The sequence below is a fragment of the Macaca thibetana genome, chromosome 14, assembly GCF_024542745.1.
Source record: "Macaca thibetana thibetana isolate TM-01 chromosome 14, ASM2454274v1, whole genome shotgun sequence".
Taxonomy (NCBI): domain Eukaryota; kingdom Metazoa; phylum Chordata; class Mammalia; order Primates; family Cercopithecidae; genus Macaca; species Macaca thibetana.
The window spans coordinates 21,231,100-21,255,110 of NC_065591.1; the positions used below are offsets into that span (position 1 = coordinate 21,231,100).

Below are 24,011 nucleotides of genomic sequence, written 5' to 3' on the forward strand. Positions count from 1 at the left end.
AAGGATCTTCCGTTTATGGAAATATCATCCTTTATTTAACCAATCCCCTATTGATGAATATTTTGATTACTGTCGGTTTTCCTGCATATTAAACAATGACATGATGAACTTTCTCTCTAGTGAATTCTTACCATTATTAATTTAGAATAATTTTTTTTTGAGATGGAGTTTCATTCTTGTTGCCCAGGCTAAAGTGCAGTGGCACGATCTCAGCTCAGTGCAACCTGCGCCTCCCGTGTTCAAGCGATTCTCCTGCCTCACTCTCCCAAGTAGCTGAGATTATTGTAGAGACAGGGTTTCACCATGTTGGCCAGGCTGGTCTCAAACTCCTGACCTCAGGTGATCTGCCACCGGCCTCTGCCTCTGAAAGTGCTAGGATTACAGGCGCAAGCCACTGTGCCCAGCTGTAAAACATTTTTTGGTGTACACTTTTATGAGTTTTAACACACTCATGTATAGATTCATGTATTCACTGCCACACACAGTCATGATACAGAATAGTTCCATCGCAGCAGTGCAAGCCCCTTGTGGACACACTTTCTCCCTCCTGCTGTGCCTGGCAACCAGCGATCTGTTGCCTAGAGTCCCCGTAGTTTTGCCTTTCCCAGAATTCATGTGCCAGCTGAGTGAAGTTGCCCTTTATGTAAATTTGAGACTGGCTTCATTTACAGACCCTAAGGCCACCCTTGAGATTCATCCATGTCATTGTTTGTCAACAGTTCTTTCTTTTCACTGTGGAGTCGATCCGTGGCCTGGATGGACCACAGCTTGCGTTTTTCCATTCCCCTGTCAAAAGACACTTGGGGTGTTTCCATTTCGGGGTGACTCTGAATAGAGCTGCTGCAGACATTTGCCTATGGGTTTGGGTTTCTCTCCTCTTAAAATAAGTCATTATTTCTGTAGGGTAAATACCTAGGAGTGGGATTGCTGGGTCATGAGGTCAGTGTTAGTTTAACTAGATAAGACACCGCCCAAGTGTTTCCGCCGTGAGGGATGGGAGTTCCGGGTGCTCCACACATCGCCGTAACTTGGCATCATCAGGTCTTCTTATTCCCACTGTGATAGGCACATAGTGGTATCTCATTGTGCTTTTAATTTGCATTTCCATAGCGGGTAATGAGGTTGAACATCTTTCATGCTTATTTTCTCCCTGCATATCATCTTGGGTGAAGTGTCTGCTAGAATATTTTGCCCGCTTTTTGTTAAATATTACTATTAACCACACTCCACACTTTATTCAGATTTCACTGGCTTCCCCCTATGTCCTTTTACTGTTCCAGCATCCCATGCGGAACACATTGATAACACTTAGTCCTCATGCCTCCTTGGCCTCCTCTAGTCTGGGGCAGTTTCTCAGACTTTCCTTATGTCGAGAGCATTTCAGGGCTTGGGTTGGTGGCTGTGGGTGAGCAGGATGGCCTGTGCCACTGGCTAGCCTGAGGACTGCCATTCCACCCCACCCTCTGCTGAAGACTGGCAGCCCCTTGAGGGCCGGGACACTGTTTGTCTCTGCAAACAGCTGTGCCCCGTGCATGTGTGCTGAAATCTAAGCCCAGTCACTACTACCCCTTTGGCATTATTTATTGGGACTGGAGCTAAATTAGGGACATCCAAGTTGAGCTCTGGACAGACCCCAGTGGCGGATGCGGTAGGGTGGGGACGTGATCAATGGCTAACCTTTAACCTCCGCCCTCACCCCCACAGGACTGTTTGGACAGCAGTGGGTTTAGTCAGTGCCCTTTCAATAGCATGAAAGGGCCTCACGCTGGCCTGTTTTTTTTTAAGGAGATTACATCGTTGTGTGCACTCCGCCACAGGGTGTGTGGGGCCAGCTCACCCGAGAACAGAGTGAGTGGCATGTCCCCCACAAAGCAGATGTTTGGAGGAAAAATAGATGTAATCAAAACCATGGAGGATAAAATGACTGAGACCCCGTACGCCATATGCATGGGCCTGTGCACAGCTCCACGCAGGTCCACACCACCCATGTCCGCCCCCACCCATGGGGATCTGCACCCACACACAACCACCCACATCCCACTTGTGTGCCTGCACTTGACCACACAAGCATGCGCACTCCACAAACCTATCTACAAGCAAATACACATATGCTCCCCATATCCACTCACAACTGCAGACTTGTGCTACATGCCCCCGGGTTTACATCTGTGCACACAGATGCTGCCAGCACCCTCTCCCTAAAATGACTCTAGAAGGTCATTCTTTAAATCACGGCCAAAAAAAAAGAAAGAAAGAAAAAAGAAAAATCAGTCACCTTTGGAAATCTCTCAAGGGTTTTCCTGTTTTAAAAAGGTGAAACAGGCCAGAGTGATGCCATTGGGTTGAACCAGGACAGGTGGGTAGAGGTTAAGGGAATGAAGCAAGGCTTTCCACTTCATTCATTTCTCCAGCTGAAATCCAACAGCCAGGGGTTCCCAGTGCTAGAATAGGCAGCTTCCAGAGGTATGGGGGTCCTCCGAGGGGGAGTTCCAGTAGAGGTTGAAAGGCTCAGTGGCTCCTGATTGAGAATATAACCTTGAACTGAATGCTTCCTGCTTCATCAAAAGCAGTCTATGGCAATAATGCTGACCCAGGATTGTTTGAAGAGCATTGGATAGCATGATGGCCACACTGCGTGCACAACACCCCCCGTGGGGCAGGCATTGCTCTTGGTGATGTAGGTTCACTACTTGATTGATGGCTCTGAGTAGTCAGGGGTTTACTTCCAGATCAAGACTGGGAAGCTGCAGATTGGGGCTACATTGTCTTGGACCCCATAGTCTCAGCCCTGGGACAAACCCATCATGGGAGGGGTGTCAGCATAGAGCCTTTCTAGGTCCACAAGGAGCTGCTCCAGGGAGGCTGTGAGAAGTCCAACCCCTGGCGGGTGGCCTGGGCCCAGGCTGGGCACTGTTGCTGCTCAGCCTCATGCCAGCACAAGGTGCCCCAAGGCTCTGAAGAAGGCTTGCCCAGCATCCAGGCAAACTGAGGGCTCCCTGGTGGTCTTCCTACCCCAGTGTGGCTGCAGGGTGGGTGTGGAGCCAGTTCCTGGCAGATCCTGGACTGGGTTTCTGTACCTTGGTTTCACTTCTGGAGCCGCCCCCATGAAGCCCGTCTCCGCTTCTCCTTCTGTCCCCTGCTCGCTGCATGGAGACATCACTCAAGGTCTGTCTGGGTCTTTCTTCTCCCCTGTCTCCCTCAGTGACCTCTGCTGTTTGTGCGGTCAGCCTTGAATGGTGGCATTTGTCATTGCATGCCCCTTTTCAGTGTATCCCACCCAACTTTCTCCCCAGTGGGGAGGAGGATGAGGCGGTTGGTTCATTTACTCGACAGACATTTTCTGCACATGCTTTGTAGAACATCGGCTCACCAAAGGTGCACAGTTACCTGGACAGAGCGAGAGCTCAGTGATGTTTGTTTGTTAGAAATTGTTCATTTATTCCTCAGCAACCTCTTACTGCATCTCTGCCACCTGACCTATCCTGTGCTGAGCCTCAGGCTGAGAAGGGACAAACGGCAGGAAGCCCCAGCCCTTGGGGAACTGACATTCTATAGGAGGAACTGGACATTCAGGACTGGATGAGATACGAGTCACCTAACACAGGCATTCAGTAGAAAGGGTGAGCAGAGGACAGAAAACAGTCACAATCTGGGAGGGCTTCTTGGAGGAGCTGGTGCTTCACTGGATCTTGGAGGTCAGTTGGAAGGAGGGACATTCCAGGCAGGGACCCGAGATGGGGACTTGGGGGACCAAGGTCTGTGGTTTCCTTTGGTCAGGAACAATCAGCCTGAGCTGTGGGACCTCTGTTTTCAGCATCCATCTTGTTGAGGAGGGCACCTCGCAGGGAGTCCGATCTGACCAGCACCCAGGCCTTCGGCCACCACCCTGACTCTCTAGCTAGCCCGGGGTCATCTCCCAGGAGAGCGATCTGCTGGCTTTGCCCAGGGTCCGGCCCCACTCCCTGCCGCCCTCTGTCTCACACTGGCCGGAGAAACGCAGGGCTGCCCGAGGAACAGCAGTGGGAACTGCAGAAGGAAGGGAGACTCAGAGGGGTGGCAGTATACTCCCAATGTCCGCAGGGACAGGGCTGTCATGGGGAAGGGTGCTGGGAGGTTAGAACTGGAACCAATGAGCCAGACCTACAGGAGACAGACATGGGCTGGGTCTAAGGACGAATGGTCCACCTGTCCGGGGGGCAGTGAGCTCCCTGCTACGCTAGACTGGAACCAGCGCCGGGTGGGGATGCTGCAGGGTGGCGGGAAGTGGACATAGAGGCCTGAGCTTGGGGTCTTAAGACTGAGACTCTGAGAGGGCCGTGCTTGTCATTCTGACCAGTTGAGTGGAGCCACAGAACTTTGGGGAATTTTTCTTTGTTGTCTAAATGAGGAATCCGGCCTCAGGATTTAAAGCAAGCTGACTCAAGACAGGTTAGAAGGCTTGCTGCCTTCTTCCTTGAGGAACCAGGAGCAGCACTTCCCTGAATTCCTTCCATCTCCAACACAGGCACACCCTGCCCCTCTCCTCCCCTCCCCAGGTCCTCAGGGACAGTCCCGGCTGCTGGTGAGCAAGGGAGAAAGGACCCTCAGCCACCCCGCTGTCCCTATTTGTAGGTGAGACTCCAGAGGTGAAATGGGTCATCTGAAGTCCCAGGCAGAGTGGGGGCCGAGGCCAGGGCTTCCAACTCTTGGGCTGGTGGTCTTCGCACACGCTGTACCACCTCTATCTCTCTGCCTGTTCACTTAGTCTCAGTGGGCAGCTAGAGGTTGACAAAACTGGACCCTTACTTGTCACCATGAAGACTGGACCTTCCACCACTTCCCCTGAGAGGCCGAGAGCTGGCTCCGTGCTGAGACGCTGCCCCCAGGCCACATCCTCACTCCCTCATCCTCAGGGGCTGGTCTTGCTCCCCACAAGATGGGCAGAGCAGGACGCCTTGGTCATGTGAGGCCCCTGGGTTCCTTCTGCCCCTACCTCTCTCCCTGGGAATAGGGCCTAAGACCCTGGGGGAGGGAGTAGAGGGCAGGCCAGGAGCTGAGAGGCTGTGCTCTGTCTGGAATTGGGGCGTGTTCCCTTCTCTCTCTGGCCTCAGTTTCTCCCCAGTTAAAACTAGGAGTTCAGGCTGGTCCGTACCAACTCTAGGTTCCTGTAACATGGAGCTCCCATTGCTGTGCAGGCTGGTCCCCATCCCCAGCAAGGGTCCGTGGGGCTGTGAGATGGGGCCTGGGGACCGGGGCTCAGGGCTCAGTGCTCACCTCCCTCAGCCCCTCATCTGGCTTCCAGGACATTGCAAAACAGGGATGGTTATTTTTGGTAAGGCTGGGTGGGGTTTCTTTAAGGAAAAAAAAAAAAAACCTAAAACATAAAATGTATTTGTTTGCCAGGAAGATAAATATCTTTGCTGAAAACTCTTGGCCCAGCTGCCAGCTGCAGTTTGCAGAATACTGTGAAGCTGTGGCTGTCTCCATGTGCCTGGGCTCACACGGTGTCATGCATGATGCCGCTGGGCCGGTCGTGCACCCCCATGGCGTCTGCACTGCCCGTGGCCCTCAGGAGCAGCCACCTGAAGCTGCTTCCAGGCCTGCTCTGGGCACTCACCTCTATGCCCTTTCCTTGATGCCTTGGAGAGGGAGGTGAGAATGCCACAGGCCAAATGTCCCTCTCAGCTTCCCCAGTGTGCACAGAAAGCCAGGGATAAGACTGAGTCTGAAGCCTCAGCCCTCAGGATCTGGATGGAGTCAGAAGACCTGGACTACAGGCATCATTCTGATGCTTAATGCCCATCCCCTGGACCGATTTCCAGGAGAAGAAACCGAGGGTCAGCGTGGTTGATGCTCACATCTACCACACACGCTTGTTGTAATGATCAAAACTTGTGCATGCGAAAGGTCGTGTCAAATGCTCCCCATACATCTTATGAAGTGTGTTCGTTCTTTCACTCAAGAAGTTCCTTTTCCCCAAGTTACAGACAAGGAATGCGGCTCTCGAGTTGCTCACACCCACATCTGTAGACACCCAGTTGGCTGCCCTTCCCTAGGCATCTGTGCACGCACTGCACATGCTCCTGCGCCCAAGGGCCTGCATGCTTGGAGGACTTCTCCAGGGCCAGAGTCCTCTAATGTTCACAGGGTCTGTGGGTTTGCAAGTCCGGACTAGAAAGGTGAATATCAATAATGGCAAAACTACCTAGCTAGCACTCTAGCCTCTTTATTTCCCACAGCTACCCTATGAGGAAGATCCTATAAGGATCTTCATCCCCATTTTATACAGGGGGAAACTGAGGCACACAAAGGGTAGGTAAGCTCTCCTGAGCACAGAGCTGGGGAGTCACGGCCATAGGATTCATAGCAAGGCTAAAGAGTCCATGCCCTAAACGAGAGTCCTTAGCCTGCAGGCTGTGGACCAGTATCGGTCCATGGCCTGTTAGTAACCGGGCAGCACACAGGAGGTGAGCGGCAAGTGAGCAAGCATTACCGCAAGTTCTGGCTCCTTTCAGGTCACTGATGCCATTAGATTCTCACAGGAGCGTGAATCCTACTGTGAACCATGCATGCGAGGGATCTAGGTTGCATGCTCCTTACGAGAATCTGATGCCTGGTGATTTGAGGTGAAACAGTTTCATCCCCAAGCCATTCCCCACCACCACCCCCTCCATCCATGGAAAAAATTATCTTCCACAAAACCAGTTTCTGGTGCCAAAAAGGTAGGGACTGCTGTCCTAAACCCTCTGCCAGGAGGTGAGTGTGTCTGCCCAGGAAGCTCACCGGGCTGTGTGGTGGTAAAGTGGCTTCCCGCCTCACTCTCCCACCCCAGCCTCCACCTCTTCTTCCTTGACCTGTATGGGTTGATTGGTCCTTGCAGTCCTGAGCTCCTAGGAATGTGCCAGGGGGGTTCCATCTGCTAGATGCAGTGACTGGGAGCCGTGCTCATGTACACCCACCCAGGCCCGGGGTCAGCGTGCTGGGGATGAAGGTGCCTGGGCAGCCTCAGTAAGCAATGTGCAGGCGCTGCTTGTAACAGGAGATGTGGCCCATGCCTCGATCCCGTGCACCCCCAAGGAAGAAAGACCCTTCTCTTGAACAATAGGTGAGACCAGCGTGCAGGGTTGAGGGGCGGGCAAGGAGGTGTTGACCCCTCAGCACTGGACTCTTGGGGCAGAGTCTCCAGCTCCTGCTGAACTCCTGGTGGGACTAGGCCAGGAAAGGAGGGGCACTCCTGTCTGCCTCAGTGCTGGGTCCTCCTCACCCCAAGCCCCACTGGGCCAGACATGGCTGCTGAATGAGTTTCCCTTCCACCCAGGGAGGCCATGGCACTGGGGTCAGAATTCTCGGGACCCAGAAAAGTCCTGATGAAGGGAATCCCTCTAGAGAGAGGAGCTCAGGGTCAGTGAGGTGGGGACTAAAGGTCGCAGAAGTCAGATTGACTGACTTGGGTTCACATAACATTGGTGCTGAAAGGGACCTAGTCTAAGATGGTGGCAAAGAGGCTCAGAGAGGGGAAGAGATTTGCCCAAGGTCACACAGCATGTTAATGGCAAGCCAGAATTAGAAGCCAAGTCTCCTGACCTTGCATCCAATGAGCTTTAAGAGGAAAAAGGCAGGGGGTGGCTACCCAAGTGCCCCCCAACCAACGTCCCCCTTCTTTTGCTTCGTTCAGCCATTGGTTTCTGACTTTGTTTCCTCCCCCCTCAGCTAAAGAAAGCTCCCTGGGTGAGCCAGAGTTACCCCCCGACTCTGACACTGTGGGGATGGACAGCAGCTACCTGAGTGTCAAGGAGGCTGGGGTGAAGGGGCCCCAGGACCGGGCCAGCTCAGACCTCCCCAGCCCACTGGAGAAGGCCGACTCGGAGAGCAACAAGGGCAAGAAGCGGAGGAACCGGACCACCTTCACCAGCTACCAGCTGGAGGAGCTGGAGAAGGTCTTCCAGAAGACCCACTACCCAGACGTGTATGCACGAGAACAGCTGGCCATGAGGACAGACCTCACCGAGGCCCGTGTGCAGGTCAGTGAGGGCCACCTGGGAGTGAGGCTGGTAAAGCAGAGCCTGCCCCTGGGCTCTTGGCTGCAGCTGGGGTCTCCTGACTGCCCACCAACCACACCATGGCTTTCCTTACCTCAGTTCATTGTGAGCCTGAGAGTAGGGGCTCCTAGCATGCCCCTCATGCCGCTGTCCCAACTAGAGCAACTCTGCTTTTATCCTCTTTAATATTGGGCTTCTGTACTGTGGGAGGGGGCAAAGGAAGGAGGGCCCCCAGAAGAAGGGCAGGAAGGCTGCTGCTGGCTGTTTCTGGGCTTTACACTGTGTGAGAATCCTGGCTTTTTCACAGAGAAGGGTTACTGGTCCCTGCTCTGGAAGGCCTATATCTTGGACAGGAAACAGGACAAACATGAAGATAATGTCTACAGCATCACAATGGGCAGAAACAGAGAACAGTTTAGCTCTTCCTTCTGCCTAGATGGCTGCCTCCCTCTCCATTTTTCAGGTCCCAACTCATACCTCCTCTGACAGGTCTTCCTGACCACCATGGCTAAAGCAGCAGCCCTCCTACTACCAGTCAACAACCAAAACACCCACCCAGTACAATACAGTGGAACCCAACACACTCAACCCAACTCACTGCAACCCAACGGAACACAACCCAATAGAACTCAACTCAACACAACACAATGGAACTCAACATACTCAACCCAACTCAGTGCAATCCAACACAACACAACACAACCCAACCCAACACAACCCAATAGAACTCAACTCAACCCAGCACAACACAATAGAACTCAACACACTCAACCCAACTCAACCCATTCCAACATAACACAGCCCAATATAACACACTCCAGTGGAACTCACCCTAACACAATGGAACCTGACACACTCAACCCAACTCAGTGCAACCCAATAGAACTCAACCCAGCCCAACCCAACACAACCCAGTAGAACTCAGCTCAACCCAACACAACACAATGGGACTCAACATACTAAACCTAACACAACCCATTCCAACACAACCCAATATAACACATTCCAATGGAACTCAACCTAACACAACACAACACAATGGAGCCTGACACACTCAACCCAACCCAACATAACACAACCAAACCAGCTCACTTTTTGCTACACTGTCCTATTTTATCTTCTTAAAACTTTAATTTTTTGTTTATTTGTTTTCTTTTTAGAGACAGGGTCTCATTCTGTCACCCAGGCTGGAGTGCAATAAGACGATTATAGCTCACTGCAGCCTCAAACTCCTAGGCTAAAGTGATCCTCCCACCTCAGCCTCCCAAAGTACTAGAATTATAGGCATAAGTCACCACGCCTGGGCCCATTTTATCTTCTGGGTATTTTAGTTTATTTTTTTAAAGAGACTGGGTCTCTCTCTGTCACCCAGCGTGGAGTGCAGTGGTGTGATCATGGCTCGCTGTAGCCTTAACTTCATGGGCTCAAGGGATCCTCCCACCTCAGCTTCCTGAGTAGCTGGGACCACAGGCATACACCACCATGCCTGGGATAAGATTTTTTATTTTTTTGTAGAGATGGGGTCTTGCTAGGTTGCCCACATTGGCCTCAAACTCCTGGCCTCAAGTAATCCCTCACCTCAGCCTCCCATAGTGCTGGGATTATAGGTATGAGACACTGTGCCCAACTCGTATTTTGTCTTCTTTCTAGGATTTTTGACTGGCTTAAGTTATTTTACTCGTTTGTCCCCTTCCACTAAACTGTGATTTCCTTGAGATCAAGCACTGATTGTTCATCACTGTATTCCCACCAATTAGAGAAAGCCAAATGCAGAGCATCAAGGCTAAAAAATAAGTATCCATGGATCAATCAACCCCTGTCCAGAGAGCTGTGTCTCCCCCACCAGCATGAATTCACAGCAAAGAAAGGATCAGAAAGAAAAGACCCATGAGTAGCCAAAATACAGGCGACAAAATTCACACACTCAAGTTTAAGTTTCAATTTAACACAAAATAAATGTCATAATCAGTCTGCTTTTCCAACCCAAAGCATGTTGGAAATAGCAAATAAAGTGTTGCCATATAGCAGTTTTTCCCTCTCCAGTGGGCCAGAAAAATTAACAGCTTTAGAACAAAGAGGAATCTTTTTTTTTTTTTTTTTAATCAGCAAAGCGCCATACAGCTCAGTGGGCTGGGCCCCTCCATGTAAGGAGAGAGATGCCCCAACCCTGACATCCTCAGCAGGCCCCAGGGACTCTTGCATTAATTCACGAAAGCATCTTCAGCAGCCTTGTTCTAAGGCGTCAGTAAAAGGTTCATCCGTTACAACCATGTTCTGTTTAAGAAGGCAGAGCCATCTCTAATAGAGTCTACAAACTTTTTCTCCAAAATGGCTGATGTGGAAAAGGACTAGTGGTGATCAGTAAATATGTAGCTGTTCAGAAACTACAGCTACCAGAAGTGATGCTGAAGAGCTGCATGGTTGAGTTGCTGTAAGTTCCCTGAGGGCAGGTTGCCTTTTTTTTTTTTTTTTTTTTTTTTTTTTTGAGACAGGGTCTCACTGTGTCACCCACGTTGGAGTGAAGTGGTGTGATCTTGGCTCACTGCAGCCTCCGCCTCCTGGGTTCCAGTGATTCTTATGCCTCAGCCTCTCTAGTAGCTGTGACTACAGGCATATGCCACCACACCCAGTTAATTTTTTGTATTTTTTGATAGAGACGGAGGTTTCGCCATATTGGCCAAGCTGGTCTTGAACTCATGACCTCAAGTGATCCACCCGCTTTGGTCTTCCAAAGTGTGCTGGGATTACAGGTGTGAGCCACCATGCCCGGCCCAGGTTGCCTTTTTTTTTTTTTTTTGACAGAGTCTTTTTCTGTCACCCAGGCTGGAATGCAGTGGTGCGATCTTGGCTCACTGCAACCTCTGCCTCCCGGGTTCAAGCGATTATCCTGCCTCAGCCTCCCGAGTAGCCAGGATTACAGGTGCACACACCACACCCGGCTAATTTTTGTATGTTTCGTACAGATGGGGTTTCACCATGTTGGCCAGCTGGTCTTGAACTCCTGACCTCAGGCCCAACTCAGCCTCCCAAAGTGCTGGGATTACAGGCATGAGCCACTGCACCCGGCAAGGCTGCCATTTTATCCCCCTCCAGTGCCTAATGAATGTTTGAGGAAGGACAACAGGGCAGCTGGGGTTTCCTGTGAATCCGGAAGCCCTCACACACCCAGATCTCATTTGAATTTGGACAACCAGCCACTCACATGACCTTACATGCCTGAGTTTTGACAGGAATCCTAGCATCTAGCCTGATCTCCAGCAAATGGACTGGGGAGGACCCACCGGTGTAGGTAGAGAAAGGGGCATGGCTGGTTATGGGACAGCCCGGTAAGTGCTGTGTTGGTGTAGGATAAACCAGTTCATTTTCTGTGCAATATGTGTATATATTTGTGTTTGCATATGTGGGTTGCATGTGTGCTTCCTAACAAACATATGGGAGTGCCCGGGAGTAGAATTCACTAAGTACTGAAAGAAGAATGACACTTTGAGTACAAAACATGAAAACAAAGGCACACAGAGTATTTTTCAGTTACCATCATACAACTAAAACAGTGTTCTCTGCAGACACACATGCACACACACATGCACGCGCACACACACACTTATACCTACTTCCAAAATGGAGTTGAGGTAGCTTACAATTAAAGATTTATTTGTTCAATCTAAAAACAAGAACAATGGCATGAAATGCGGAGGTAATGTGGTTTAAAAAAATTTACGCTAAGGTTCATGGTTGCCTGCCTTTGAGCACAAACTTCAACTTGGAGCTTCCTGGCAGCCAAAGCAGAAAGGGAAACTCTGATGTGCTGCATATCTTATCATCTAGTAGGAGGACCATAGAATTATAGAACAGTAGTGCTGGAAATGATCACCCCGTCTTCCCATCTAATAGATGAGGAAGAAGAGGCCCATAGGTGGGAAGTCATAACCTGAAGTTAACAGCAGCCACTCAGTAGCGGCGCCGTGACTGGAATGCAGGACTCCTGAGTCCCAGCCTAGTGCTTCTTTGACTTTAGTTTGCTGTACAAGGACACACGCCAGATTGTTCAGAGGCTCTTCTTTGTATAAAGGCAGCAGGGTGGGTGGGATCTTCATGTGCGTCAGACTTGAAGGGTTGAGCCCTAAGCCTGGCAGTGCCCTGGGGGGGTAAGGGGGTGGTGATGGAACCCCCTTCCTGCCTCTGCTGTGTTTGCTCAGGGCCCATACTCAGCTGGTGGCAAACCAGGTGCCTGGAGCAGAGTGGTGGTCGGGACAGGGACGGGGCATCGGGGGCCCCAAGATGGACTTTTCCTGGGAAGAAGCCTGGGGTTTGGCCCTGCTCCAGGGGGCTGCAGGGGCCTCTCTCCGCTGTCTGGGATTCCAGTCTCTGCAGCTGGTGTCTGAAGACAATAAGACAGAGGCCACCCCGCCCTGGCCCCAGATGGGCTGCGGTTAGCGAGGCCTCCGCCAAGACAGTTGGTTCCTTGCACAGCCCGGTCCTCGGGAGAGGCCTATGCTGAGTAGGCCCAGGCCGGGGTGGTCCTGGGGTGTGACATTCAGACTGGGAGCACAGGGGGGACCTCATGCTTGGCCGTCCTCCTGGGGCTGCACAGTGGAGAGAGGCCTGCGGTGCAGAGCTTGGAGGCACAGGAGCAGGCCTGGGGGTTGGTGTGGCATCTGGAAGGGAGCTCTCAGAGCCCCTAGGGCACCAGGGGTCAGAAATGGAAGGACACTCCAAGCCTCAGAACCTGCAGACGTGAGCGTAGAAGGGGTTGTGGGGATACCCTTGCTGCCTCCAATTTACTGGGGAGGATATTGAGGACCGGCCAGGCTCACCTAGCTCATGTCTGGATCTGGGCAGAAGAGCCAGAGCTGGGTACACAGGGTAAGGCCCCAGGACAAAGGAACAGGAGAAGGAGGGAGGAGGTGGGCAGCCCTGCTCCCAGCGGCCGCTCACCCGCCTCTCACCGTTTCCATCTTCAGCCCTCAAATAAATCCCTCCGCCTGATCTTCTTCCACTCCTGTTCCAAAGACGGTGCTAGCTCTGCCGGCCTCTCCCCCGCCTGGTCATCTGTCTTCCCCAGATAACCCACATCTCCTCCTCCCTCACACTCAGCTCCAGCGAGCCTGCGCCCCACATTCCACTCCCCCACACGGCTCCTCCCTCCACTCTAGACCCCTTTGCCAGGCGCTGGCCACCTCCTTCCCTCTTCGGGGTCCCTCCCCGCCCATCCCTGGATCCTCTGTTCCAGAGCCTGCAGGGACCTCTTCCACTTCCACGGTCCCACCATGCGGACCTGGAACCCACAGAGACACAAGGGGAACCCCAACAGTCACAGTGACAGAAAGAAAAAGAGAAGCCATCTCTCTGCGCGCCTCCAGTGGCTTCTCCCCTCCCCCCAGCTTCCCCCACAGAAAACCCTGGGAGGCTGAGGAAGGAGCGGAAAGACGGAGCTAAGCCTGCAGGAAATTAAACATGAAATGAAAACAAGCTCCTCTGATTCATTCTCTCATCCTGGCCCCAGTCTCCCATCCCAGGCCACTGATAAAGAGGGATCCCATTTCAGCAGCGCAGAGAGGAGACCCCATCTGCCCTTGGCTCCCAGTGGGCGGCCAGGGCCTGGACCCTAGGAATCCCTGGAGGAAAAGGGGTCCTGGGAGGCCAGGGCAGGGGCTGAGACCCCAAGCTTGGGAGAGGGTCCGTTTCTAGGGAAGAGACTTCTCCTCCCCCAGTCAATGTGTGCACACACACACACATGCGTGCAGCCACACTAGTGGGTACACTCGTGCACACACACACATGCTTAGGATTAGGAAGGGGAAAGTGAGTTGGTATAGGAGTGGAGAAACACACTAATGCGCACCCCTGCACCCCTGCTCACCCCCACCCTCCTCACAGTAACATGAGATACATTCCCATCTTCTTTGACTTCTCTTTCCTCTAGCAAAAGACAGTGAGAAAGGTCAGGAGCTGTAAAGAAACAAATGGGAAATACTCTAAACATTTTTGGACTGCATTTCCCATCTATCTCCCCAGCTGCGGCTATGAGGCACCATTCGCCACGCAGAAACTGAGGCCGCTGGCAATGCCAGTCCTTCTATGAGCCTGTCTGTTGGCCAGCTACACTGGATGCCCCAAGAGGCCAGGCAGCGTCTGTGGGGAAGCATGTCCACGCCTCCTTCTCCCCTCCTTGCAGTGGTTCCTAGGAAGCTCAAAGGCTCTGAGGCAGAGGAATTTTGAGAGCTGACTCCTATATTTAGCTCAGCAGCTGCACTGATCGTGATGGATGGAGAAGTGTTTCCACCTGGAGAGCAGGGACTGGCCCTCAGGAAAGTTGGCTTTCTTGATGCCTGGGCCTGGAAGGGCCTGGCAAGGCTCCTTATGGCTCTAGAGCTGAGGCTGTTGTAATGGCTCTGTTCTCCCGGTCTGCAGCGTGCTGTCTGAGGTGTGCCCACTTGCATCTGAGTCTGCAAAGCCAGCAGGCAGGTGCATATCAAGATGGCAGAAGCCTCCCTCTGAGGAGCACCATGGTCCATTTCTGAATCAGCCTAAAGCCATTCCCGGCCTGGAAGCTGATCCCTCCTCATTCTCCCTCTCTCACCCACCCTGTCCCCATCGCCCCTTCTCCAGATCCTAAGTCATGGGCCAGGGGTAGGGCAGCTTGCTTCTGAGCCTTGGGAAAGTTCTCCGCCTTCCAGAAATGCTTGTGCAAAGGAAAAGGACCCAACACTCCCCATCACCAAAGACCCCAGTGCTCACAGCTGACTCAGAGACCTCCCCTCCCCTCCCCTCCCAATCAGGCCAACACCCCGTCCACCTGAGCTCAGTGACAGGTGGGCCTCTGCTTCCTTTCAGCATCAGGCCACTCTTCTACACAAGATGCTGTAGCGACTGCTTCTACGGACAACACCAAGGGCAAACCGCTTTACTTGGCATTCAAGGCCCCCTGCGATCTGCCTCTGTCTCTCTCTCTCCCACTACTTCCTTCAGATTGACCTCTTTAGGCTTTTGGAGCATGCCTCGCTGTTTCTAAACCCAGGCCTTGGCTTTCCTCCTTTCAGTCAACCATTCAAGGCCCAGCTCCTGTCCCTCCTCCAGGAAGTCTTCCCTGACTGCCTCTGTTGCCCAGCAGAGCCCCCGTTCTCCCACAGGGTCTCATTTCCTTTAACACAGGGAAGTTTTGAGCTGGGAGACTGTTTCCAACAAGAAGGCTGCAGACAGGATGCAGGGAGGAAGGCATTCTGGATCTGGACCAATAGGCCTTGGATAGCCATGAACCTTTTGGAACACTGTGGCAAAACGGTGTGTGACTGTCTAGGAGGACATAACTGGAGGAGCGTTTGTAGCTTTTATCAGCTTCTCCACAGGAGTTTGTGACCCACAGTGGGTTAGATGACTGCTACGATGACCAGTGACTGATTTCATAGGTGGTGACACTTGGCTGCTCTAGATTCTGAAGCTTAGGAAAATAAAGTTCTGGCTCAGGGTCACGCCCATGGCTCGTGGGGGTAAGACACCTTCCCAGCTCAGAGTGGATGATTCTAGATTGTCAGCTCTCGAGGACAAAGACCAAGGTTGATATTTATGTGTGGCCCCACCGCTTCCCAAACACACTGCAACTGGTGGGGGGCTCAAGGGAACAGTTTGCACTGCCTGAAAGTGAGGCCTCCAGGCTGGCGTCTCACCCTGGTGACGTCGGCTTCTTCGTCTTGTAGGTCTGGTTCCAGAACCGAAGGGCCAAGTGGAGGAAGCGGGAGCGTTTTGGGCAGATGCAGCAGGTTCGAACCCACTTCTCCACTGCGTATGAGCTGCCCCTTCTCACCCGAGCTGAGAACTACGCCCAGGTAAGTCCCACGCTGAACTGCCGCCACCGATCCTCAGCCCCTGGTGCTCTGAGAATGAGCCCCTTGGAGGAGAGCCCAGGTCCCCTGAGATGACTTATGGCTGCAGGCTGCCCTTCCGTCTCATTCCAGGGGTGTGCCTGTTTATACCAGAATGTGGGAGGCCCAGGGTTACTCTATCCAACTAATCATTGAACCAGGCTTGGCTGAACTTTAGGGAAGGGAAGGTTAGGGCAGTGAGAACAGCTCTTTCCTCCACTAGCTTTGGCCACTTTTGCTGTGGGCATCGGAACCAAGGCAGGCAGAAGGCCACCAGGCCCTCAGATACCGCTCGGAGGGTCTCTTCCAAAAGCGAGCTCTGAACTCTCCAGGACTCGTGGCCAAGCTGGAATGAGCTTGGGATTCCGAGTCCGGAGACTTAGGCTGTCTTTCCAGCTCCAGGTCTTTCTCACTTCAGGCAAGTCTCAAGTCTCTGAGCCTCAGTTTCTTCACCTGTACCTTGGACATGGTAAAAGCATCTGCTCAGCTCCGTTGTCAGGCAGTTGTAAGGTCTAAATTCAATCGTGCAAAAGTATTTTGTGAATTGTACAGTTTCAAAAAGCTTGTGTGCCTGCACTCAGCTTCTGGGGCCATGTCCTCCCCTCCCCCCACAGCATTTTCCCTGGGTGTCTGTCAGCCAGTCCCCTGTTCCAGTGTGAGATGCAAGGGAACAGCAGTGTTGAGTCACATCAGGCACCTGGGAGGCCTGGAGAGATGTGTTTTTGGCCAAGTCCAAGTCCACTCCTGACCCCCCTCAGCCTGCCCAGCAGAGGTGGCTGCTCCCTCCCTGCTCAGGCCTCATTCTGGCATGACCTCCGCCTCAGCTCCAAGCCCAGGCCTGCCCAGCAGCCAGCCAGTAGCACGGGCACCCCTGCCTCCTTTACTTCTCCCTGACCAGGTTCTGTGCTAGCAAATGGTCTCTGGGCTCTCCTCCCAGACCAGCCCTCCATTCGCTCTCCCACAACCCGGGATTCATGGGGCAGGGGGGCAGGGCACAGGCCTGGAGGTGAGGCTGAGGAATATGGGATGTCTCACACAGGCGCCATCCGCATCAGCTCGCACTGTGTTCTCCCATTCTCTTTCTCCCCTCTCCCTCCCTAAACTCAGCCTCCCTCTGTCCTCCCAGGATGGAACTCTAGCTGGCTCCTTGGCTTTGAGCTCTGCCGCCTGAGCGCACAGCTGGAGGGAGAAACCAACACAGGGCCCCGTTCACCCCTCCTACCCCCACCTCACCTACAGCACCACACAGTGCGTGCCCAGACCTCTTCCGAGACGGGGTGATGGAGGCCAACTGGTCCCCACTCCCCTGCACCGCGGCGAGAAATGTGGTTCCCTCTGGGACTGGGGCTGAGCTCCTTCTCCCTGCTTTAAAATGCCTCCTTCGAGTGTGCTCCAGACACATGCAGGAGGGCGGGCCAGCAGCAGCCCACAACAGGTTACCAGGAACCCTGTGTGCATAAGCTGAGTGGTTCCCGGATCTCCCCCACACCCTAATTCTACCTCCTTATACGTGCCTAGAGGGCAGAGGAGGATGGGAGCCCCAGGTGAACGTTGTGGAGGGAAGGGAAGCCCAGTGGCACTGATGGAAGATACGATGGCCAGCTCACCCCTGCTCATGCCCTCGCCCCCTCCTCGCATGAGGAGGTCCGGCCTCGGCTCTGGCTGTCCACTCCTGAGGCAGCCCCTTCCATCCTGTTAGTTCCGAAGCCTCCTAGTTCAGGCCCTGGAACCTCAGCCACTACCTGTGGTTTCTGAGAGGTTTAGGCCCCTGCCGCCCACCTTACCCAACCCCTCCACCTTCCCTTCTACTGGTGGGGGCGCAAGGGAATCTGTGATGCCAAAGTTCTCCGAGTGGAGGTCCACTCACATTGCTCAGCTGCCTGTGGATGTGAGGGGCCTGGGGAGGAGCTGGAGGTGAATGAGACACAGCTGCCATCCGCAGATGGAGGCCAAGTCTACAGCTGAGTCTAAAATTAGGAAGCCAGCTGGGGGTCGCTGGGGTGTCACCCTTCCACTGGACCCTTGATGGAGCCTGAGGTCACTCCTTAGAACTGAGTTTCCCTCTGCTGCTAGCCTGGCCCTGGGAACAGAGGTGCCAAGGTGTAAAAGCCACGCCCGCAGGGGTATCTGGATGTCCATGAAGGCTAAATGCTCAAGAGGGGCTCCATGGGAAGGATGGACAGTGACGGGACAGGTGCTCTGGGGGAAGGGGCGAGCCCCTTCCAGACCGTGCCTGCCCGCCAGCCGGTGACATCTCTCCCTTCCTCTCCCAGATTCAGAACCCGTCCTGGCTCGGCAACAACGGGGCTGCCTCACCAGTGCCGGCCTGCGTGGTCCCCTGCGACCCGGTGCCTGCCTGCATGTCCCCTCATGCCCACCCCCCTGGCTCTGGGGCCAGCAGCGTCACCGACTTCCTGAGTGTGTCTGGGGCTGGCAGTCACGTGGGCCAGACGCACATGGGCAGCCTGTTTGGAGCAGCCAGCCTCAGCCCAGGCCTCAATGGCTACGAGCTCAATGGCGAGCCGGACCGCAAGACCTCAAGCATCGCGGCCCTCCGCATGAAGGCCAAGGAGCACAGTGCGGCCATCTCCTGGGCCACATGACAGGGCACCCCTGCCCCGTCCCCACCTCGGGACACCATGGGCCACGCCCATGTTTTCCAGGCCCCCAGCCTCCCACTCGACTTTCCTCTTAGGAACCTGGCCTGGGCCAGGGGCCTGACCCTCAGCACTTTCAGCCGCCCCAAGTCTGAGGCCCCGTGGACTGCTGGGAGGGAGGGGGCAGCAGACCCCTGGCCCCGTCCTGGCACTGAGGCCCTGACCCCTGCTCCCGGCCACAGGCAGTGGAGAAAGCCAAGTGGCCACGTTTTTCGGCTTCGCATCCATGATAAGCTGAAGGCGCTTTCTCCCTCCTGCCGCCGCCTCTGCCCTGCCTAGTTGACCATGAGTCAAAGTTAGATTTCCATGCAGACCCAGCAGCCTCACCAGCCCAGTCTTGTGCATCCTTCCCCCTCCTAGTGGGGTCCCCTGGTCACCAGGCTGGTGGCTGCGTGTCTGAAGCACAGGCTGCCTTGCAGAACCGGCCTCCTACCCTCCCATCTTTCTCTCCCTGAAAGCACATGGAATCCGACCAGCTGGGGCCAAGGCAATGGCCTCCACCTTCCCCCGAACAGCGACGAGTCTGACAGAGCCTGGCTGACCGCATCCTGGCTGTGCCCTGGGCTGGATACACCTGGAGGGAGTGGGCAGAGGACGACAGGAGCTGGAGCCGAGGACCCCTGCTGCCATCTAGCAATGCCAGTCCCCAGGGGAGACATGGGCCAGCCCCTCACTGGACACTATAGGGGAGGAGCCAGACCTGAGGGAGGCTGAGAACACGGATGCCACAAGGGCTCCCACGGTGCTAGAAGAAGGAAAGGTCCTGGAAGAGGGGGAGGCATCCGGGTGGGGCAGGGGCCCGGGCAGTCCTCCCGCTCTCCCGCCTGCCTGGCATCCGGTACAGAGGGGAGGTCTAGGCAGCTTTGTTCTCCATCCGGAGCCCAGGCAGGGTCCCTCAGGAGGATGCCGAGGGGCTCGTCCCTTCCCCACCCTACCCTGGCCCCTCCCTGGGGCTGCTCGGCAGTGTCCCGGCGTGGAAGGACTCACAACTCGGAACACATAAGCTAGGGCTTGGGGGTCAGGCGGCAGAGGGTCAAGAGCCACGTGCAGGCTTTGCTAGAGGACATGTGGCTGTGCTCGGCCTCCAGGCTCTGCCACGGCCTCAGACTGACTGTCCTCCCTGCCATATCTGTCACAGTGTCATCACTGCCCAGAGCCTTCCACAGCAGACGGGGGCTCTTTGTCCCTCCAGGCACTGGGGAAGGTGCTGCTCTTCTCCACACAGCTTTCCACACTCCGTCCTTACACTTCTTCCACAGGGACCGGGACTCTGCCCTCTCTCCAGCCTGCGGAAGGGCTCCTGGCCTGGGCTCCTCAGCGTGGCTTTGCTATTGCAGGCAGGGGTGGCAGGGTACCCTCCTGAAACCAGGCTTCCTGCTCCAGGAAGCGGAGCTCCGTGCCTGCCTGCCTGACCCCTGCGGCTTGGGTCTGGCCCTGAGCCCCAGCCCTCACCTCAGCTGGGAGTACATAGTAACCCGTCCAGAGGCAGGCCTGTCAGATCCCAGGGGAGTCCCTCCAGCAGGCAGCCCCCTGCATTGAAGCGCTCGCCTTTTCTACCTTCTCCCTTGATTCCTGTCATGGAGTAGGGCTCAGGGTCGCCGACACAGAAAGGCCTGCTGGGTTGGGCTGAGGGTAAACTTGGTGTTGTTGAATGAGGGTCTCTGGGGTTGGGAGTGACAGTTTCCCGCCTGCCTGGTGTTCTCATCTGCTCTAGAAACCAGGCTGAGGAAGGGTCTGGCTGTGGCCTCCCTTAATAAGAGTCAGACCTCTTTGTGAATCGTAGCTCTAATATTGAGCTTGTAGAGGTGAAAGGGTCTTGGACATTGAATTAAATGTTCTTGGAGGCTTGGCTTTAAGTGTTTCAAATATTTGAGGATCTTGGAGTGACTTTTGGGAAGTTTTTTCTAGTTCTGAGGTTTGCTGAAATGAGCTAGACTCCCCCAAAAGCTAGCCAGGGAAAGGAAGAACTTAAGGCTGGGAACAGTTCCCCCATTTCTCCCCCATTTCTTTCTGAAATGTTCATGGCTGAAGAAGGATGGGGGAGGAAGGAACTTTCACCCCGGGTCTTTCTCACCCATGAGAGAATCAGGACAAAGAGGAGGAGAGTCAGGTAGCTCCAGAGTGGGCCAGGAGCGAGAGCGAGGGAATCAGGACAAAGAGGAGGACAGACAGGTAGCTCCAGAGCAGGCAGGGAGGGAGAGCAAGAGCTTTAAGGGGGCTTTTCCAGAGGGGCCCCCGGCACTCAGTTCCTCCATGGGTCCGCTCTGTGGCTAGGCTAGACCCAAGTCAGGCAAATTTCAACCCAAAAGCTTGAGAAGAAAAGGCGTCTATTAGAAGGCCCTGTGGCTATGGCTGCCTGTCCCAACACACCCAGGAGGTGGCTAGGATTAAACACGCCAATGTGAAACGTTCCTATTCATCTCGTCAAAGGCAGCCACATACCCCAGGCATGTCCTCCGCGGCTTGGCCCAGCCCCTGGGGTCCACCTAACCACACTAAATATGATAGGACCACCGAGTTGGTAGGAAGCTTAGAAACCCTCTGGTTAGTCCAGTCCCTTCACAACAGAGAAGACCCTGGCCGGGAGTGGAGAAGTGACTGCCCTGACCTGCATTTGCCCTGAGACTAAGCTGAGAGAGGAGCCTGGGATGTGCCACCCAGGGTGTGAGGGCCCCGGTGTTGGTGGCACCGGGAGCGGCCGGTGCTGCATGGAGCTCCCCGGTGCCTCATGAGCATTCACTCAGCAGCTCAGTTCTGCAGAAGAGAACCTTGGGGCCCAGTCCCTTCCCAGACAGGTGGCTAGGCCCGGCCTTCTGCACTGCAGAGCAGGGGGCCACTGCGTGTCAGCTCCTAGGATGACTGCGCAAGTCAGGGCAGCTGCCCAAGGCCGTCTGGAGCTAGAGCTCATGAAGGCAGGTGGAGAGAAGCAGCTATCTGCCACGTGGTTCACTGCTATGCAAATAAGCTAAGAGAGGTGAGGATTTCCTTTGGATATCTGCCTAAGATCTCAACAGAAATGGCAACTTAAAAATGAAGTCGTGGGTAGCCAGCAGATGGACGGGCAGCCTCCCCACATTGACAGCCTCCAGTCCCTGCTGGGCACAGGTCTCAGCATGGCAAGGCTCGACACTAAGGTGCTGCTACTGCCCTCCAGATGCCAGCACTACTCCTGGGGCATGGGAGCGAGGGCTCTGGGGGGCACACAGAGAGGCTTGTCTCCAAGGCTGAAATAGTACTTGGAGGACATGGGCTTTTAGAACTTTCCTTGAATTCTTTTAACTATACTTGATTCTCAGCGCTCAGTACTGTGCCTCCAGCTTCAGGAAGCACTGTGGCCAGGTTAGCTCAAAGACACTGCGATGGGGTGGGTGCAGCAAGTATGAGGTGGGTCCCCAGCACACACGGCTGTGATCACACTGGACCCAGCTCCGTGCCCCATCTCCCGTCATTTCGGCTGGGCAGACAAGAGGGACGTTTCCATGAAACGTACGCTTCTATGTACCCTGCTTATGCAGTCATTCCCTCCCTGGGCTAGACAGTGGGGGGCCATCTTTGAGAACCCGAAAGACACGTGGGGGTTCCTGGTCTGTTTCATGGCTCTGACTGTCAGGTGCAAAGGCAAACAGGCCTAGCTGGGGGAGGATGGTTGGCACACGGGCCCCCAGGATAATACTCTGTGACTATCCAGTTCAAAAACAAGAAGGTGACAAAGACCCATCAACCCCACTTCACTTCTTTCAGGACGCTGTAGGGAGGAAAGGTGCTTCCACGACCTCACCTCAGCCTCTCCTTTCTTCCCTCTTCACTCACACACATAGAGCTAGGCCTTTATACTACTGATTTTGAAGGACAGTTTTCAATGTCTAATCATCTGTTTGGGTGTGCAGTGGTTGAAAAAAGAGAGCTGAGTGCTAGAAGGAACATGAACCTCAACCGATACTTATTGTTCTCATTGTAAGATATTTTAACCCTGTATAAATGCAACTTTTCCTTTAGCTTAATGGCCTGGGGTGGAATATTAAAAATATATATTAAAAATACAGTAAAAATCCAGAAAAATGTAAAAAAAAAAAAAAGAGGTCGGTTCCATAAAGTTTTACTGCCTATACCACCATGTAACTACATTATAGCAAAATATTAAAAGAAACGTTCTTGCCTTTTAAAGTAAGTTATTGCACTTACATCTTTTTTGGGAGAGGAGGAACGCGGATGGGAAGGAGACGTAGGGGCCCAGGCACGGGGCAAAATGGAGTGCAGAGGCAGCTGGGCGCGCCCGGAACACCCTTTGCTGGCCCAGCCCAAACTGTTTGGTTGTTGTTATTTGCAATAAACTCCTTCTCCTTCCTCCTCTCAGCTGGAATCTGTCTGTTTTGTTCCTGACTTGTGACAGATGAAATGTGATCAGAGGGGCCTCTGAAATCTCACGTTAATTGAAGTCGGCAAAAAATACTAACAGTGCCCTTTTGAACTGCTGACACAGTACAGAAGGGATTACCAGGGCTAGATGAACAACAGGTGGCCGGCTGATGCTCCTGCACAAAGAAGGGGTGCGTGGCCGGCGAAGGTCTGGGACATACCCAGCCCCCTTGTCCCAGAGGACCTGTCTGCACTGCAGGGAAGCTAGAAGGGGGCAGGGGGTACAGAGCCCACTTCTCAGGCAGCCCAAAGGGTCGCAGCAGCAGCTCTCTGCCTCGCCTGCATCTGGGGTGTGCTTGGCACAGACTGTGCAGTGAGGTCTTCACAACCAGCACTGCCAGCCCCTCGGTGCCACTGAGTACCGTTCTGTTCCCACGGGTTGTTCTGAAAGCAGGAGAGGGCCAGAGCGTGGAGGTCCAGGCTGCTTGGCACCAGGAGCACAGGGCGGGGGACCTCCAGGAGAGGCAGGTCCCAGTTCTGGCTCTGCTACTGAGTGGCCAGGGGAACTGTCCTTCCGGGAGGTATGGCCAGACAACTTTTAAAGCAAACCTCTGAAGACAAACTATGAAGCAGAAGGAACGCAGATTCTACCGTGGAATAGGTGTTTCCTTGCTTTCCAGCACGAAGGTGACTCAGGAAGAGGCAGTCAGCCTCCAGGGGACCACTGTGTGGACAGGGAGTCATTTTTATGGACCAAACCAGCTGACTCTCAGTTCTCACATCTGAAGGATAGAAATAAGCCCTGTCCCTGCTTAGCTTACCAATGTGTGGGGAAGATTAAATGGACAATGTCCACACATGGGCTTTGTAAGCCAACGTGGCATAGTGACATAAGGGACAATGATTACTCCCAGAGAATGACATCTCCCTCTAGCTCCCAGCGGTGAGTCTGATAAAACAACAACAACAAGAAGCTCCTTTTCATCCTCTCTTTCCAACTATTTGAACATTATTCTCTTGGAACCACATCTCAGATTTGATACCTGTGCCAGTGCATTCACATTCAGTAGAGACCCAACTGGGTTTTAGGTTGACCTGGACTGGGACCTTGTTTTTTTAAA

General features: G+C 53.9%; 2 protein-coding genes across 2 annotated transcripts in view; one reads left to right on the top strand and one right to left on the bottom strand.

The window, feature by feature from the left end:
* Positions 1 to 18,692, top strand: part of ALX4 (ALX homeobox 4) — a 45,385-nt gene extending 26,693 nt beyond the window's left edge. Inside the window, exons 2-4 of the mRNA XM_050758881.1 lie at positions 7,690 to 8,000; positions 15,713 to 15,841; positions 18,151 to 18,692. Of these exons, the coding sequence (XP_050614838.1) occupies positions 7,690 to 8,000; positions 15,713 to 15,841; positions 18,151 to 18,480 (770 nt within the window). The 3' untranslated portion in view covers positions 18,481 to 18,692. The remainder of the gene's footprint in view (positions 1 to 7,689; positions 8,001 to 15,712; positions 15,842 to 18,150) is intronic.
* Positions 1 to 24,011, bottom strand: part of EXT2 (exostosin glycosyltransferase 2) — a 202,498-nt gene that overhangs the window by 5,065 nt on the left and 173,422 nt on the right. The window lies entirely within an intron of this gene.